The sequence below is a fragment of the Petaurus breviceps genome, unplaced genomic scaffold (assembly GCF_028583685.1).
Source record: "Petaurus breviceps papuanus isolate PSGF00001 unplaced genomic scaffold, PetGlider_PUasm1.0 490, whole genome shotgun sequence".
NCBI lineage: Eukaryota > Metazoa > Chordata > Mammalia > Diprotodontia > Petauridae > Petaurus > Petaurus breviceps.
This window is the reverse complement of record NW_027186352.1, coordinates 2,374,584-2,393,160: the sequence shown is the minus strand read 5'-3', so window position 1 is coordinate 2,393,160 and position 18,577 is coordinate 2,374,584. Positions and strand designations below refer to the sequence as shown.

General features: G+C 51.7%; 1 protein-coding gene across 1 annotated transcript in view; it reads right to left on the bottom strand.

The window, feature by feature from the left end:
* Window positions 1-1,504: 1,504 nt before the first annotated feature.
* BNIP3 (BCL2 interacting protein 3) overlaps window positions 1,505-18,577 on the bottom strand; it is an 18,911-nt gene continuing 1,838 nt past the window's right edge. Inside the window, exons 2-6 of the mRNA XM_069101687.1 lie at window positions 11,397-11,550; window positions 8,178-8,262; window positions 6,245-6,358; window positions 5,962-6,107; window positions 1,505-2,836 (exon numbers count right to left, since the gene is read on the bottom strand). Coding sequence (XP_068957788.1) covers window positions 2,791-2,836; window positions 5,962-6,107; window positions 6,245-6,358; window positions 8,178-8,262; window positions 11,397-11,550 — 545 coding nt within the window. The 3' untranslated portion in view covers window positions 1,505-2,790. The remainder of the gene's footprint in view (window positions 2,837-5,961; window positions 6,108-6,244; window positions 6,359-8,177; window positions 8,263-11,396; window positions 11,551-18,577) is intronic.

Below are 18,577 nucleotides of genomic sequence, written 5' to 3'. Positions count from 1 at the left end.
AATGGCATTGTGGACCAGTGGAGACTGCACCAAGCTGGGACCTCGAGGCACACAGCCGGGATGGTGGCAGAGGCTTGGGGGAGCTCTGGGACCCACGTGCTAGGCCCAACAGACACAAGAGGAAGTTAAGAGAGGAGCAGCCTGGAACCGTGAAGGAGAACAGAGAACTGGGCCTTGACTCATGCTGAATGATGGGCACTCCACATGTCTACAAGGCTGGGAGTCAGATTTTAGTCCTTCCCCTCTGGCTTGTACCCACAGTGGTATTCTCAAGACCAGGCTGGGGCCCCTAGGAGATGGGGTGAACTACACCTGAGCAGCTTGAACTAGTGATTGATATAGGAAGGGGTGGGCCAGTGGTCCAGGTGGGTGAAGATGAGTGATGCTGGTTGAGCCTCCTACCCTGACTACAGCTGGGAATCAGGAGGAGCCTGTCACATGGCCTTTCTTCCTCTCCCCATCTGCCAGAACATCAGTGGTCCGTGGGGGGGGTAGGGCATGGGGGCAATGCCCGGGCTGATGCTCTTCTGCAGCTGGGGCTTTTCTGAATGGTGGACTTTGTAGTACCGAAGTTGGGATGAAGTCAGTAAGAGGCTCAAAGGCCAATGTTCATGGGGTCCTTCCTGGATGCCTCATCCTACTCTGAAGGTGACCCTGGACACTTCGAGGCGTTCTGAGTCTGCCTGCTGAGTTCTCCTTGGCATTATCAGAAGGCCACAGCCAGTGTCTGAGCCCGTTTTAAGGCCGTGACCAGCCCTTAGGATGGCATTTCCACCAGTCAAGCTGGGTAGTTTTGTTACCTGATGGAATGGTGATACCCCAGACCTACTGGCAAACCTAGTGGGCTTTGGAATTCTACCTAGGGCCAAGCTCTGCCCCCAAGTCACTGCCCAGAGCCCCAGTCCATGCTCCACAACCTGCCATCTCCAGTGTCCATCCTTCCCTGATGGCTATCAAGCATTATATGACTTCCAGAAGGGGCAAGACAATCCCTGGGACTCCCCAGACCCAGAGTTTTCTGTGAGCTACCCACAACTCCCATCTTCTCCCCCAGTAGAATGCCATTTGTATACCCAGTGGCTGGTCCTTAATGCCCATTTCATTTCAGAAACTCAGTTTCTCAGGAAGGTGGTCACTGTTAGAACAGATATTTTGGTCTTCCAACTGGGACTGTCAGATCTAGGCTCTGACTCTAGAGGGATTCTTAACTCACCTTTCAGACCATAGATCTTGAAGATTCTCAGTGATACAGGGACCCGACGAATAGGCTTACTAGGGTGCAAGTCCTAGACTGGGGGAGTTGTCCAAGGTTGCTGCTGACATTGGGACTTGTCTTCTTGATTCCAAGCCCAGTGCCCTGTGTCTGTTCCTCAGCTCTGACCTGCGAGTCCCTAGCCCCCTGCCCACTCCTAGTCAGGGCCCTTCCTGAGGTCAGACACTGGTGTCTCCTGCCTGCCATTTGCCCTCCTCGGCAGAGGTCACAGATACCATCAGAATCGGGTGATGTGTTAATTTGGCTGAAATGCTTTTATTCTTTGTTACAAGAAATGGTTTGCTGGGCAGGAGAGGGATTTGCTCAGTAGTAAAGGGGATATAAAAACAAAAGATCCTTCATTTTTTTAAGGTGCTTGGGCACATGGCAATTACTGTCGGGTGGCCGAGGAGCGTAGCCACAGAATGGAGGCTGCTCTGGGAGCCTCTCTTCCTTGTCTTGGCCAATAGGGCCTCCAAGGCGTCTCCAAGGCAGACTGTGGGGACTATGCTACGGTCTCAGCGGGCACTTGGATGGCTCACTGCACTACCAAGGGAGGGGATCCACATGGATATGCTGACAAGGGTGATAACCAGCGGGGGCCATGTTTCTGCTTGTGGAGAAGGGCTTGATGGCAGATGAGGAGAGATTTTCCTTTTCAAATCAGAAGGTTGCATTTATTTAGTTCAGATGAAGAGGGTAGTAGGGAGGAACGTCAGAGGCAAACATAAAACAAATGTTGAGAGTGTCCAGCACAGCTAAGACATGGCCTCTTTCCAGTAAATATTTGCCCCAAGGGAAACAGAGATATGAACCTCTGGTGGGCTCACGGGACTCTGGTGAACTGGACCTAAACACAGGCATCTCAGGGTTTGGCAAACAAACAATCATTCCCATCCTGGTTTCAGTCGCTGAAGTCCCAGCATGGGCCTAGCAGGGGCAGCGGCCGGCACTGCTACAGGCCTCAGCAGGCCCTACACAGGAAACCCATTGAGGGGAGGGGGCCGACTTCAAATGCCAGTGTCGGATGAACTGTCCCAAGCTGAGCAGACCACCATGGGGGCTTCTGCCCCTCTTTTCCCATTTACCAAAGAAGACCACCCAACAGAACGGAGGGGGAGTTTACCAAGGGGCTGCTCCAGCCAGGGCAGACAGGCACAGGGGGTTTTCTGGGACCACGTGAGGCAAGTCTACAGCCCTTTGGACAAGCCCCTAAACATAATGCTTTTGATAATGACATGATTCACTTGTTCAAGGGGCAGCCAAGTTTAGGGGAACTTGGAAGTCTGGGGATTTCGTGGGAGTCCAGGAAGCCTCAGGACTGGGATCGGTCATCAGAGAACAAGGGCGAAGCCTACAAAGAGGAGGGGGATCAGTCTGGCCTGCTCCCTGGTAGGAATACAGCTGTCTATCCTCCCATTCTACTGAGCAAGGAACACGATGTTTACACGGCAAATGAACACAAGTCGCAGGAGCCATCCGGACAGACGGGCTTCCTCCGTAAGCACCCTGCATGCTCAGACTCCCAGCCCACTGCCCTAGAAGGTGCTGGTGGAGGTGGTGAGACGCCTTCCAATGTAGATCCTGAGGGAAAAGGAAAGGCCAGTTAGAGCTTGGCAGTCAGCGCGGAATTGGGGGTGCAGGGAGCCCCTGGGAATGGTGATTTCCCGCTTCTCAAGCACCTGATTCCTCTCATAATACCCGGAAGGTGTGGTGTCCAGGGCAGGCACCATTATCTCTTCTTAGAGGTGAAAAGCGGCATGCTGCTGCCTCAGACTTGGGAGGCTCACAGCCTTCTGAGGTCTGAAGGTCTCATGTCTAGGCCTTTCCATCCCCCAGCCCCTAAAGCAGCTCTGGGCACACCTAGCACCAAGATTCTGACAAGCCCCTCTTGAAGCCTGCTGAGATCCGTCTGAAAACGCCAAGTTTCTTTTTCCTTCAAACCACATCAGTCTGGGCCAGAGGCCACAAAACCAGTCAGGGATCACTGTTAACAGAAGCCTGACTTGAAACCATGAAAAACCCTACCATATGAGGCAGGCCCTGGGTAGCTGCTTGTGGGTGAGGTGAAGGGACTCAGAATCCCATGCAGCTTCTGACAAGCCTGAGGTGGCGCACATAGCCACGGAGACGCCATTTCTGGCTCCACGTCTCCCCTCCAGCTCCCAGCCTCCGACCTCTTGCCAGGCCATGTCCAGGTGCGGGGCTGCCATTCTCCTGCTCAGTCCCAAGACACAGACGCCTCCCTCAGAGCAGCTGTGAACAGAGGCCGTGATCCAGCCAAACTGTCCTTTGCCTGGTGCCTCCAAGTCTCTGACTGGCCACACCTGAGGCCGGGCACCCCTCCCTCCTCAGCTCCATGCAGACCACCTCCCTTCCCTTCATGTATTCTTAAGTGATAATGGAGGTGGTGCTTCCTCCACATAAGCAGGGACAACTGCATTTGTGCGTCTTGGCCTCCAGAACCTGGCAGCTGTCATGGGGAGCCTGCCAGCGGCTGGGGCAGCTCATTCCCCTTCAGAAGACCCCGTGGTGCTGGGGAGATTTCCTCATACCCAGACTAAACCTGACTAGCTCACACTGCTGCCACAGGGTCTGCTCAGGGACCTCTTTCCCCAGAACATCCTTGAGGCTTCTCTGCCCTGCCCTCTATGCTTGTCCACGGAATCTCTTCTTTAAGTGCACCATCCCCAATTTCCTTCTGTCTCCACACTGGCTGCTGTCTTCTGGTCACTGTCCCCCCCCCCAGACCTGAACTCAGTGCTGCAGATAGAGGCGGGCCAGCCACAGAGCTAGGCAGAGAGGGGTGCCCTCCTCTGGCTTTGGCAGGGCTCCCCCAAAAGGGGCTCAAACCTGCCTCCAAGTGAGCACGCAGTCCTCTGAAGCTCACAGCTTCTGCCAGAGGGTCTGGCTTCTGATCTCCCCCCACCCAACCTGCACAGTATTGGCACTGGTGACTTAAGGTCGGGGCTGGTATCCAACCAACTCCGTCACTGGTGAGGACTCCACCCAAAGAAAAAAGGCCCAGTGTGTGCTTAGCACAGGCCTGACAGACAGCGGGCACTTCATCTTCATAGACGGACAATCCTTCGACTAGCTTTCAAAGTGGCGGCCACATTCTAATGACCGTTCTTTGGCTCTAGCCATTGAGCCGTGCTTCCACGGTACTCGTCTAGTCCAGTGGTGTCAAACTCAAATAGAAAACCACATAGGAACATCATCTATCTTGTACTGTGTGTCACGGGCCACATGGTCCAGCCTCCTCCTCCACCCATCCACCAGAACAGCAAGAGAGCTTTGCCCAATACTTCCTAGGCAAATTCTGTCTGCCAGTAAACAAACCTGTCAAAAATAGCAAAGACTAATTGGGTGGACACCAGACTTGGTCTGTTCAGCCTTCTAGAGGCTCATACACTCCCTCTTACTATTGACCTTCCAGCTCAAGAGAAGACAGAGCCCTCTGCTCGCCTGGATGTGGCCAGTGGGGGGCACATGACTTAAAAACCACATCTGAACATCATGTCTGTTCTGCTTCTAGACTGCATTGATGTATATTGCTAACTAGCCCTAGCCACATTTTCATCTGGTTTCCTTGGGTGTGTGCTCTGCCTGTCGAACATTTATGCAGCTCTCCCTGCATGCCTACCAGGTTCTTGGCTTTACACACCTGATCTCACCTGATCCCCACAACAAGCCTAGGAAGCATTTTACAGATGTGGAAACTGGGGGCCAAGTTTCTTTCTTTTTTTTTGGCCTTCTGGAGGGAAATTGGGGTTAAGTAACTTGCCCAAGGTTACACGGCTAGTGTTTTTGTGTGGGTGTTAAGTGTCTGAGGCCGGAACCGAACTCAGGTCCTCCTGACTCCGGGCCAGTGCTTTACTCACTGTAGCCTAGCCGCTCCAAGGCCAAGTTTCAGTGACTCGTCCAGGGTCACACAGCAGGGGTCTGAGCTCAGGCCTTCCTGACTCCCAGTCCAGCACTCCACACCACTCTGCCCCTGGAAGGGGCATTCCAGAAATGGTTATCAGCCCAGAACCCAGGATGCTGGCGAGGGATGAGGACCTGGGGATGCCTTTGAAACGTCTCCCCTCCGGCTCTGGGCTTCCGGCCCCACACTGCCTTTCCTTAGGATGTCTCCACTGGATCCTGTTCCCATCTAGTCTCCTCTAGACTAGGAGTGCACTGAGGGCAGGGACTGGCTTTTGCCCTTCTATCCCCAGAACTTAGCCCCGTTACACAGGAGGCAGAGACGCTGAGCAAACTTTGGCAGCTGCTCTAGACCAGTGCAGCCCCAGACTAATGAGCCAGAAAGGGGATTCCAGAAGCCACTTTCCACAAGATTTGAAGGTCAAGATTTCCAAAGCTGTTCTCTTCTCACTAGAGGATGAAACGCCTACATTCCATATTACTCCCCTGGACAAGGTCGGGGCAGATCAGACGCCCCCCAGATTCCTTCTTCCTCTACAATTCTGCGATGCCATAACTATTGCCAATTCCCAGCTCTCTGCTGCACTGCCCGGCACCTTTCCTGCTAAGCAGAAGGGATGAGGATGGCCCACGTCCCACCTTCTCCATGCATTTGTCCAGACAACACTCTCTGGACAAGACAGCTCCATTCTCCCAGCCACCAAGGATGATGCCTTCTCCTACCCAAGGCTCACCCCCATCCCTGGGCAGACACACCAAAAGCAGAACACAAAGGTTCTCACCCCAACCCAATGGCGAGGAAGTGAGAAAGCAGGAGGGACGGGAGGAAGACCTTCAGGAACTCTGCCGAGAAGATGCCCCCTTTCTTCATGACGCTCGTGTTTCTCATGCTGAGGGTAGCCGAGCGCTTTGGGTGCTTAAAAAGAAACTCCCTGGGACAAAAGGAAGCGCAGGGCAAGGATGAGCACCCTTCCCCCTTCCTCCTCTACCCCTCCTTCCCCTGCTCCCCTCCTCCCCCCAACCCTGACTCCACTTTCCACCAGCCCTCAGGGCACAAGTGCCCACACTCACTTTGGGGGGGATGTTCTCAGGCCTGCTGGACCAGTCCCAGATCCAGTCCGAGTTCTTCTTCAGGATGCTCTCCACTTCTTTCCGTCTTTCCAAATAATCTTCTTCAGACTAAAACCAAATGGAGTCCCCTTGAAGCCCCAGATCAGCCCCCACATCCCTGTCCAGACCCTCCCTCCAGGCAGCGGCCACAGGGAGGCCCAACCAGGCATCCCCTTCAGGACTGGCCTTCCTGGCCAGTGCCTTAGTGACTCACAGTCTTCCTAGTGCTGAGAGCCTGTCTGCCTCCTGTGAGGTGAGGGAGGCCCTCTGTAGGGCGGAAGGGGGTGACCAGAGCTCCTGGCCCAGCTGAGGCCCATCCTCCCTCCTAAGTTGCCTCCTGCAGCTATGATAAAACCAGCTTAAGGCTAAATCACTCGAGCTCCCGTCCTGCTTCAGATGCCCCCTCTTAGCCCACCTTCTTATCTGCAAATTGGGGCTAATGCTTATCCACACACCCTCAGGGCTATGGGGAGGGAAGGGCTTTGGGGGATAAGTCACTAAGAGGAGGCTCAGGAAGAAGCCAAAACAAAGCCCTGTTATCTGTGCCCTGGAGAGGAATCTCCTGATGCCTGGAGCCCACAGGCTGGTCAAGTGGTTGAAAGCATGTGGCAGCAGCAATCCTTCGATGGCTCTGACTGGGGCTGCCAAGCAACCTGCCCCTGTGCGGTGGAGAGAAGGGCAAGATCCTGGACTTGGAGAGGACAGAGGAAGGAGGGGAGCCAGGGACATCCTGTGACGGGGCAAGGGATGGGAGTCTGCAGACCCCCAAATCATGTGACCCTGGGCACATCATTTCCCTCATCTGTCAAAGAAGGGGTCTGACTTGATAACCTCCAGTGCCCCCCCCCCCCATCTCTAGATCCTGTCACTCAAGGCTCCAAATGGTGGGGACAGAACTGATCCTGGGAATAGCGAGGCCAGAGCTGCTGCTTCTTCTCAAGGGCAGCTCAGCTGGGAGTAGATCAGGGAGGAGCAGGTCTCAGAACAGACTCGGTAGCAGCACGATGGCCACAGCTCAGGGTATGCTTTAGAAAAGATGCCATTCCCCCCCCCACACACACACACACTGTCTGTGGAGGTGGAGGACTATGGGTGAGGAATGGGGCATATGACACCAGGCTTTTTGCTTGTACTGATGCCCTTCCCTTTTCTTGCTTTCTGTTGTGAGGGATAGTTCAGAGCCTGGAACACAGAAGGAGCTTAAGAAATGTTTAATGACTGATCAGGAGGGGAGGGAGATGTTGGGAAATCTGGACCATAATGAAAATAGAAGATGTCCATCAAAACTTATGTTTAAAAAAGTCCTTTTAGTAGTTGCCAGTTTCCACAAGGGGGGGGGGGCAGCAGAGGTTTGGGGGTGGCCTTGGGTGGGGAATGGTGGGAAGAGGCTGCTTCTTGGCCTATCTACCCAAGGATGAGAGCCTGGCACCAGCAACAGACTGTCTGTTCCTGTTGTTTGGGGCCCTAAACCTAAGGTTTAGGCAAAGTGGCCACCAAATCAGTGTGTGACCATGCAGATTTCAGGAATTTCCCAGGACCCCAGTGACCTCCTAGCAGAGGTCAGAGTCACCTTAAAAATGGGGAGACCAAGGCCCAAATACAGCCCTGTAGCCCAGGCAGATGACAGGGACACCCACACACCATGAAAGCACAGAGCCAATGGGCATTCACATCTTCGTGCTACTGATTTAAACCAACTTCTGCTGGTGAGCACTGCACATGCTCTAACTCGTGTTCTCTCTGTATGTGACTCGTATCAGTCCTGAAGTGACCTCCGGCTTGGTCACAGCTCCCCAGACATGAAGCACCTGCTAACACCCCGTGCTGCCAATAGACCCTGAGGGGCCAGGGGATGCCCAGCCCCTCCTCTGTTGGGTGCCCCCCTCACCTGGGAGCTGTTCTTCTCTCCAATGCTGTGAGTATCTGTTTCAGAAGTTCTGTTAATATCTTGGGGTGTCTGTGAACGAGGCGGGCTAGGGGCGAAGGGCAGAGACATCATGTTAGCATTCCTCTTTTGGTGTGAGATGCCAGACAGCTACAGATGGGTGATCCTAGACTGAGCAGGCCCAAGCCGCAGCCAGTCAGGACCCTCCCCTTCCCCCAGCAAGGCCTGAAGGGTCTGACTTGGCCTTTCTGCTAAGTCAGCCAGGCAGGGAGCTGGCGCTGCCTCCCCCCCCCCCATTCCCTGTAGGCTCTGGCCTCTGATCCCCCTTCAGATAACTGAACCCAGCCCCCTGTACGACATCGCCCCACCTTCTCTGCACTCTCCAGCACAGTCATGACATGACCCGTGGTGCCACAACCGAACACAGACCTCAGGGCTGTTCCCTCCCCTACTGCTGGAAGCTCAGCCTCTCCAAATGAAGCCCTTTTGGATGCTCCTTCCCAGTGCCAACTCACATTAAATGTCAATATACCTAAACCCCGGATGCTTTTCAGATGACTGCTTACCATGCCTCCTCCTCACCTCCCACGGAGCATTTATCCGCACTGAATTCCATTTTCTTAGACTAATTCTAGGCTGTCCTGAACTTTATTCATTCTAGCTTTCATCCAGCATTGGCTCTCCCTCCCAGCTTTTTGTCAGCCACATCCTTACTCATGGCATGGATACAAAGGTTAGATGGCACAGATCCATGGGGCACTCCACTGGGGACCTTCTGCCAAGCTGACATGGAGCCATTAAGACATTTTTTGAGTCCTACATCTAAAGCCATTTCTAAATCCCCCAAAATTGTATTCCTGTCTAGCGCACAGGTCATGATTACCAATCTTTTCAGTACCAAGGAGAGGTCCTTTACTATCTCCTTTATCTTGGGTATGAATTAATCATTGTTCTATCATGTCCAGCACAAGAGTCACCGTCCTTGCAGGGAAAACTGAACGGCTTTGTCTTGTCTTCGAGGCCAATGAGCACGGCCTCCCAGCCTAAGCAGGGGCCCCATCCCTTCTTCTCGCCAAGATTCGGCTCCTCTACTTTCCTCCTCATCTGCCCCAGCTCATCTTGGGCTTAAGCACTCCTGACACTTCATAAGTCTATGCCACACTCATGTCCATCATCTGTCACCTGACTTCCTTTTCTTCCTCCTTCCCTCCTTTTTTCTGCCTTTTATAAGGCAGAAAGTCTACCTTCTTAAAATCTGTGTTGACTGTTAAGTTCCTGTGCATTCACACTGAACTATTCAGACGATTCCCATTATGGGAATTTTCAGTGGAATTGTTATTTTTTTTTTGACCCTTGGAATTTCATTCTTCAGAGCTGCCCAATTCTCCCACACTGGCTTTGCCTGTAGAATTCTGGTCTATGGCATCCTTTCTATCTGCCAAAAAACCCTTTCAAACCTGCTCTCCCAAACTCTAGGGTGCCTGCCATAGTCTAGGGCAGACTCATTCTCTTCTTTTCACATGTTCCCTTCATGTCCACCCCAGTGGGCAGGGCCTCCCACATGCTCTGGGTAGGGTGGTCTCTTCCCTTCATTTCCTCCCCAGTGGGCAGGGCCTCCTCATTCCCTTGATGGTTCCTCTCCCTTTTGAAGGAGGAAATTGTCCTTTAGGCAAACCCAGAAGTTATGAGCTGCCCTTCTCCCTAACAGGACATCGAGCAGATGCCAGGCTAACTGGAATCTCCCAGCATTACTGCACCATGGCTCTTTACTGCCATTTGTTAGAACCCTTCGAAGTCAGTTCCAGCACCACTTACAGAGACCTTCCTTATCAGCCCCAGCAATGTTCCAAACTGACTGTTTCTATTGGGCATATGCTTCATTGTCTCCTCCTCCACGAAGTCAGAGTCAAAGGCAGGAAAGGTCTCATTTTGTCCTTGAAGCCCCAGTGCCTGGCCCCCAGCAGGTCACTGATAAATGCTTTTGGTCTTTGCTTCTGGCCCCTTTCTTGGATTCTGCCTCCTCTGCCTGGGGTCAGACTCAGTGGAGACCCCTGGGCAGTTTTACTCTTTTCTAGTTTGAGGACATTTCGATAGTATTTACTAGACGCCAAGCAAATCTGTCTGTCCCAACCTGCGGGAGGTGCGCCTAGATTTAAACCCGCTGGCCCACAAGTCTACGTTCCCTTCTCAGGAGCCATCTTCACTGCTACCCACCGAGAATGCCACATCATGGATACATACACCCAGCACACAATAGGCCTCTGTCTCTGTTGTTCTCCAGTTGGCTGACAGCTGCCTCAATGTCCCTGACCAGTCACTCCTCACCTTTCCTCTTCCTCTGACTCTTACTAAGGGACCCAAGCTCCTCGGGACTTCTGGGGCTTTACATTAGCATTCCTTCCAATCTAGAAGCAGATAGATCAGCTCCTTCCTCTCCAAAAAGAGCTTCAAGTTTGTGTTTAGCACCAAGTACATACAGAGCTGTTTTTTCCTTCCTTTGCTCCCCTCTCCAACCTCCGGACAAAGGTCACTTCCCCTCCCCCACTTCGGGTCCTTTTCTTCCCCCTGACACCTGGTTGTTGCCATCTTTAAGGGAACATTTGAGTGCCCTGTTAACCTGGAAATCATAGAATGATCATGGGTTAAAGGGACTAGATTATGTTTATCCTGAAGAAGAAAAGATTCAGGAAAATGAGACATTCACAATAAGCAGCTGAAAAACCCTTCTAAGGGAAGCTCTTCTGCTTGGACAGCGCCAAAGAACCAAGTTAGGCTTGAGGTCACAAAGAGTTCTCCCAAAGGGACGGGGCTGACTCGGGAGGCGACAGGCTCCACCCCACTGGAGGATACAGAACCAGCTGTGGCTATGTGGTGTAAGAGCTCCAGGCCACACACCGGGCAGTGACAGGAAATCTCCAATTAGCTGACTGCCCACTTCACACTGCCAGGGATTCAGCAAAAGGGTTTGAGAATGTGCTTTTACACAAGATGGTAGGAATCTTCCAGTCCCATCAACTTACAGAGCAAGGAAACTGAGGCCCAAGGAGAAGAAAGGCACCTTTTCCATAGTGTCAGAGCTGAAATCGGAACCAGGCACGTATTTTGGCTCCAGACCTGACCCATGCTGAGCTGCCATGCCCGCCTTAGCTCCTACCACCCCATGCCATCCCTCCTTCCAGGCAGGGTAGGAGTCTGGCCAACGAAGAAGGGAAGTGCACCTACCTGTCACAGTGAGAACTCTTGGAGCTGCTCCGTCCGGACTCATGCTGCGCATCCAGAAGGATCTTCTCCATGTCCCCATTATAGGCGGAGATCGAAGCCGGTGCTGCACTGTGGCCGTTGCCATTACTGCTGAAGTGCAGCTCCACCCAAGAACCTGTGGGGGACAAAGCCAGGGGCAAAGCTGGAGGATGCTGCCCAAACTGCCCTCACACATGCCATGAGTCACTGGACTCAGGCGCATCCAGAGGTCAGCCACCGTCTCTGTGGCCTGAGCAGACACCAAGTTACCAGAGCTCCAGTTTCCTCACCTATAAATGGGGGCGCTAAGACAGACACAGCCTGCCTCCCAGGGTTGTGGTGAGGAAAGCACTCTGTAGTTATCAGTCCTTGATTCACCAAAAAAAAAAAAAAAAGGATTTTCTGTCACAGCATTGAGGGAAATGACAAGATGGAGACTACATGGGGATTCTATTGAAGAAAATGCCAGAGTCAGTGGGTCCTGGGACCCTGTGCCCATTCAGGCTCCTGTCTTGCCCTCGCTGAGTCTCAGGCATTGGACAGACAACAGGTCCAAGTCATCCAAGTCATGTCCAACTGCCCATCTGTGGCTGCACAAGCCACTCTGGCCCCAGTTTCTTCCTCTAGTCAGAGGGTTAGACTGCATGGCCTTTTGGCTGAGTCTTCAGAGGCAGAGAGCTGCTCTGTTGTTCTCTGACATGTCTGTGAAGGGCTTAACCTAGCGCCTCCTGGGCTTGGATTGGTCTGGTCCGCCACAGATGCACACACTAAACCCGGACCCTGACATTGTGATGTCTGCTACTTACCACTTGTGAGACCTTGGGAGAGTCCTTCACCTCCCTGCTCCTTGTCTTCACCTAGAAAGGCAGGGGATTGGATCAGGTGGCCCAAGAGTCCCAGGAGGCTCAGACACCTCCAGGTTCAGCCAAGAGCTAGACCCTGTGTCCCCAGTGTTTCCTGCCAAGAACAGTGGAACCAGCCAGCACAGTGGCTGCCTCTGCCCAGAGTGCACAGCCCTATAAAGGGAGGGAAGTCACAGACCCAGGGCCCTGCTCACAAGGAGTCCTTTGTCTAACCCATCTAACGGCCCATTTCATGCAAGGAGCCTGGGCATGGATAAACTTGGTTACAAGCAAGAGCCCATGATAATGTCCACACACATCCTGGAAGGCGCAGCTAAGTCTGAAAATCTTCCCAATCCGTTGTGCTATTCAGGTAAGGTCCAGACACCCAAGGATAAGCCTGGCTTTCCAAATGAGCATCCCAGAATACAATGGGCTAGGAGGCACACACACACTCAGGAACTGAAGCTTGGCCTTATGGGAAGATCATTCAAGGTGGCTGTTCTATGGCAAACAAGGGGAAGGCTGAAGAACTGGACATGCAATCGTGATTTTTACCTACAGATCAGCCCACCCACTTCTCCAACAAGTCTGAAAGGAGCACTGGCTTTGGAGTGCAGAGGCTCTTGGTCCAAATTCTTGCTGGGCGCTAGCCTTCCTCACTTTGCTCCTGGGCTGTGTCTGCTGCTTAGACAACCTGCCTCCCCAATCAATTCCACTCATCTGTAAAATGGGTCTTCCTGAAGGCAGGTCTGCCCACATTATCTCCTCTATTCAGTAACTCCAGGACTCCCCTGCGCCCTCCCTTTTGACCTTCCCAGGCTTCTTACACATCACTCCACCCCCCCACACACACACACTCACACACCCGCTCTCCAGCGCTCTCTGCCGTCCTGTCCCATCCCCACTAGCCTAATCGCTCTTCCTTGAACAAAACAATCATCTTTCCACTCCAGGCAGCATTTCGTCGGCCGTCCCTTGGGCCTAGACTGCTCCAGTCTCCGCTGATCATCCTGGTCCCCTCAGTGCCAGTGCCTTCCTTTACAGTGATCTCTAGTCCACCCTATATAGATCTCACCTTTACAGAGTTGTCTGTAGTCTCCCCATCAGACTGAGCTCCTTAAAAACTGGGACCTTTGCTTTTAATCCCCAGGGCTCAGCACAGTGCTCAGCACATAGCAGACATTAGTTGAGCTTCTGGGCTTGACTACTGAAGAATGCCTTTTCCCATCCTTTGGTCACCTGTCCATTACATTCTAAATGATTCCTATGGGATCACAGCCCACAGTTTAAGGAGCCCTGAATTACAAGACAAATCCAGCATTGAAGAAATCTAGGGATTCTGCCCCCTCCCCCCCATGACATGAGGTGCTCTACTCTGGGGCCTGAAAAAAAAAAAAAGAGGATGGAGGAGCTGGGTGGAAGGGAACATGGCAGAAGAGGCTCTCCTCCTGTGGACCAAGGTTAGATGGGTCCAGAATAAGGAATGCTGGGTAAGATGCTGCTCAAGGGGCCAACTTCAGCTGGACACCAGCAGAAGTTCCTTAAGCCTCAGAGCCCTTTCCAAAGTGGAAGGGGCCGCTCCAGAGAGCTGCTTCCTGACCACTGGAGGGCTTCACAGAGGCTGGAGGACCCTGATGGGGACCTTTACATGAAGGTAGAATCTCCTGTTGAAATACAAGCCTTTTGAGGACAGAACACTGCTTGCTTTTGTCTCCTCAGTGATTAGCACAGCATCTGACACTGAGCACATGCTTCGGAAATGCTTTTCATTGGTCAGGTTGGAAGGAGGATTTTGGGAAGGAGCTGGACCAGGTAGTCACTGGGATCTCTTCCAACTCTAAAATAATGGTTGCACTTACTTACCTCTTTTATCTCCCCAAGAGAATAGAGGGTTCTGATGGGCAGGGACTATTTCAAAATTCTGGTCTTTGCAGCCCCAGTGCTAAACACATAATCAACACTATTATTTGGGTTTGTTTTTTTTTATCATTGAACTGTTTTCAGAGAAAACAAACTATACATTTAGAGCAACGAACTAGAAACTGAGGGTACCCAGAAATTGGAGACTAGCTAAACAAACTATAGTGTACGAATGTAAGTGAATATTATTGTGCTACAAGAAAAGAAGAGTGGGGAGAGATCCAGAGAAACCTGGGAAGACTTTTAGGAACTGATTCAGAGTGCTGGGAGCAGAGTAAGCAGGACAAAGGCAACAAAAACATGTTATTTATACAATAACACTAAAAAAATCAAATTTGAAAAACTTAAGATCTTCAATCACTGCAGTGACCAACCCCAATGCCAGAGGACCAGAGACAGAACTTGATATTCCATTTGGGATACAGAAGTGATAGTCTCAAAGGAGAAGAATGAAATACTTGGTTGGATATGGCAAATATGGGAATTTGGGGGGTTTAATTGTACATAATTGTGACAAGGGTGTTTTTGATTTTTTTTCATCAAAGAAGGTAGATAAAAGGAAAAGGTAATCTAGGCTTCAGGCTACCCAAAAATGAAAAAGTGGGACATTTAAACATTTTTTGAATGCACAGAACAGAAGGAAACAGATAAGCAGGAAGGCTTTCCAAATGAAATGCTGAATTTATCTCCTACTTAAAGAAAAAGGTTTAGAAGAGATTGGCAGGCTTATCTGCATTCCTTTGTTCTCTTTTACATAATGAAACATCCATTTATTTGGGGTTTGTTAAATACATACTTTAAAAGTGGAGGGCTGTCCCCAGCTTCTCTCAATCACAGAGGCCACAAATCCCCCCAGGCAGTGCATCAAAGGGCAGCTCCAGGCACACTGATGGGCGGGCTCCCTTTCCAGGGAGGTTCTGTGGGTCCCGAGGGAAAAGCCAGGCAGTGCTGAGTAGCCGGAGGTCTCAAGGTTGGGCTAGGCTATCACAAGGGGGGGACAGTTGTATCCCTAGAAAAGGCTGGAGTCTTTCCCTCGTCCCCTGTCTGGCTCCCTTCTCCTGGGAGGGGGACAGACTAGATTATCTCTTAAGACTATGTTAACTCTGCCATTCTAGGATTCCCTTTCCCAACTATTCTGAAGAACAGAAACAAAAATTTTTGTTTTTCTCCCCTCCATATTCTTTCCCCAGGGTTGGGCTACTCAACAGAATTTAAGGATTGGAAGGTCTTTCCATGGTCTATTTGCTGTCTGACAGAGGATCCCCTGGGCTTGGAATGTAATTGTCCAGTCTTGGTCAGAAGTCCTTCTGGGAGAAAGACCCTAGCCTGTCCAGAGACAACCAGGTTACCTTTACACAGCTCTAATGGTGGGAGACAGAAATAAGAAATCTAGCCAGTAAACCCCAAGTTAAGGGGGCAGCTTCTGGCCATCGAAATTTGCCTTCCTTCGGAGAGGAGGAGAGGAAGTGAGGGTGGAGTTACCCAATTAGCTGGATCCCCATTCAGGAAGCTGGGGTCTACCTCACAGGTGATGTTTCTCCTTTGTTTAATGTCTTAGGAACAGCAACCTTGAGGCTCTTCCCCTCCCAGCATGACTTTTTTTCTTTTTTCTAATTAAAGGGGCCATCCCTTGAATCACTTCTTAAAGAGGCCTATTCACTGAATGGGTGTTAGTTACCTCACTCTAAGTAAGAGAAAAGGTCTTAGTCTACAAGGGCCAGGGTCTCACAGTGTATCGGGGTCATCTCCAGTGGTCCAGATAAATAACTGGTCACTGGACCCAGATGGTTATGGAGGAGAAAGTGAGGCCGGGGACCTTGCACAGCCCCCCCTCCCTCCAATCAAAGTCAGCTGCAAGTCATGTCATTTCCAGGATGCCACGGTACTCTTCGAAATCAAAGGACAAATACAACAGCAATGGTGGGATGATAAGCTTCCTGGCCACTTCAACACAAGGTGCCAAGCTCTGCTCTGAGAGGGGACAGAAGAGACATCAGCCCCTTCCCCAGGAGAGCACTTCAAATCCCTGAAGCCAGTTCTCATGGACTCCCCCCCCCATAATAGTTTGAATAAATTACGTGTCAATAAACTTTAAGGCACAATGGCAGTCAGCCTGAGTTATTATTTTACCATTTAAATCATTATTATGAAGTCTTATTTCCTCCAAGGAAGAGCTCACAGCCCTGGCAGCAGGGTGGGCTGATGAACAAAATGCTTAAATTGGAAGGGGAGGACCTGGGAGAAGATGGGAGACTTTGCCCTTCCAGGCCCAAGTTACCTAAGTGGAGAACAGGGGATTGACTAGATCAGCCATTCAACAACTACTAATGAAGCTCCTATCGTCTGCTAGATAAGGTGCTAGTGCTACAGGGGTTAAAACCCCCACAGTCCTGGCCTTCCAGGAAGGTAAAGCTGGCCGAGGCCAAAGTAGCAGTGGATGACCCAGAGGACCCCTTTCACTTCCAGGGTGAAGAACACTTGGAACCCAGCTGCTCCCTGGTCCCCAGTGCGGTCCCCTGAATGAGTGAGAAGTCCAGAGCTATAAGAGGAAAAGGAAACCAGTCCCAGCATCTCTCCCTTAAGTCCCACCATCATGGTTTATCAGAAGGCAGGGGCAAAGATAAAGAACCTTCAAAACCATGGAATCAGCTGCTGGGGCTGAGCCCAGGGAAGCGTCTGGACTTGGCACCATCTGGACTTTCTGCCCCATGAGCCAGCCAGAGGCAGTCACGTTAGGACAGCAGAGATTGAAGTGGGCAGTCACTCCTGCCTTTGCCCAGTGACCCAGGCTCCGGTGGGGCAGCTGCCCAGCCCCACATGATGGCACCAACAGCAACCGAGCCCTGCAGGAGGCTGAGTGTGGGGCTGCACGTAGGCAGGCTGGGCTGGATGCAAGTTTCCACTCGTTTCCATGTGTGTCACCAGCTTGTTCTAGGTAGAATAATGAGGGTGGAGGAAACCAGCCCCATCTGAAGCCCATCCTCCCAACCCCATGATTCAGCACTTTGGCTGAGAGGGCTCTGAGCGTATGAGTATGAAGAAGCCCCCACTGTGCACACCCCAAGAGTTTACATTTCCATTTTAACACAGAGGCAAAGCGCTCGGTGCCAGCTGGCTCTGAGGGTGCTAAGGGCTAGGAAAGATCACTGAGCTAAGCGAGGTTTTAAAAGCCCATTACCTATAACAGGTTTAAATTATGAGAAGAGGTTGAAAAGCCACATAAATGAAGGCCAAAGTGAAAAGTCAGCTGGAACTGGAGGGAAGTGGGAGAGTAGCTGGCATAGTCCAAACTGGGTCCCAGCCCCAGCTCTGCCCCTTACTTATCTGTGTGACCTGGGCTAGCTGCCCTAAGGGTCCAATTCAGCTACAAATCCAGGAGCCATCAGTTAGGGAATAGCCTTGAAGGCTTCAAGGGGCTTAGCAACCTTCATTGATAGGCAGGTAAACTGAGGCCCAGAGGAAGATCCTATTAGAACCAGCTGGGGGAGCGTCAGAAATGGAGAGCTATCCCAGGGGCCAGACACCTCCTCCCTCCTAGGCCTCAAGTCCTGCCTTGGACCCAGACCAGCCAGTCCCCACCCCTTGGCGCACTAGTGGGCCTTCTCCCACCTCAGCCACAGAGACATTGGGCCAACTGCACCTGGCTACTCCAAGTTCTCATCCCAACGAAATCGCCCCCCAATTCCTATCCCTGTCTCTCCCCCAAGGATTGGAGATTTGGAATTGGAAGTGACCCAAGGTCACCCAGTCTAGCCCCTTCCTTGACTTGGATAGGACCACCCAGCTAGTGTCTGAGGTTGGGCTTGAAGATGGGTCTTCCTGACATCAGGCCTATGCTCTAACCACTGAGCAATCTAGCTGTCTCCATGGAGACTGCTTTTAATTTTTTTAAGTCTATTCCCAGGACATAACACAGTGCCCACCACAATATGGGAAATGCTAGTTAAACTGAATTATGCCTGACTGACCTTTTACTAGACACAGTTAAATCTAATCCAGTGGGTCTTCTTACGGTATGCAGGCCACATTTGCTTTCCAAAGTCATGGAGGGTGGTAACAGCAGGCTAGTTCTCACCTCAGATCGGGATCAGGGCTGCTGTCAGTTATCCAAGGGTGATAGGGCTGGAAATGTATTTCCATAAAGGAATCCTGGCAATTTGGGACCTGGGGGGCCACATTCCTAGATGTCAACCACCAGTTTCCAGACCCAAGACTTGGTTCCCCAGGCAGGTTGCCTGTGAATATTCCAGAATCTCTCCCCAAACCCACTCCTACCCACGCCCAAAACCCAAGAGACCATTCTTTCTGCAGCCTTTTCAGAGGCCCCTTTCCAAGCTTAAGGGGAGCAGTGAGGGGAGGCCTGGAGCCTGGGTGATGTTTTCCAAGGGCAAGGCCAGA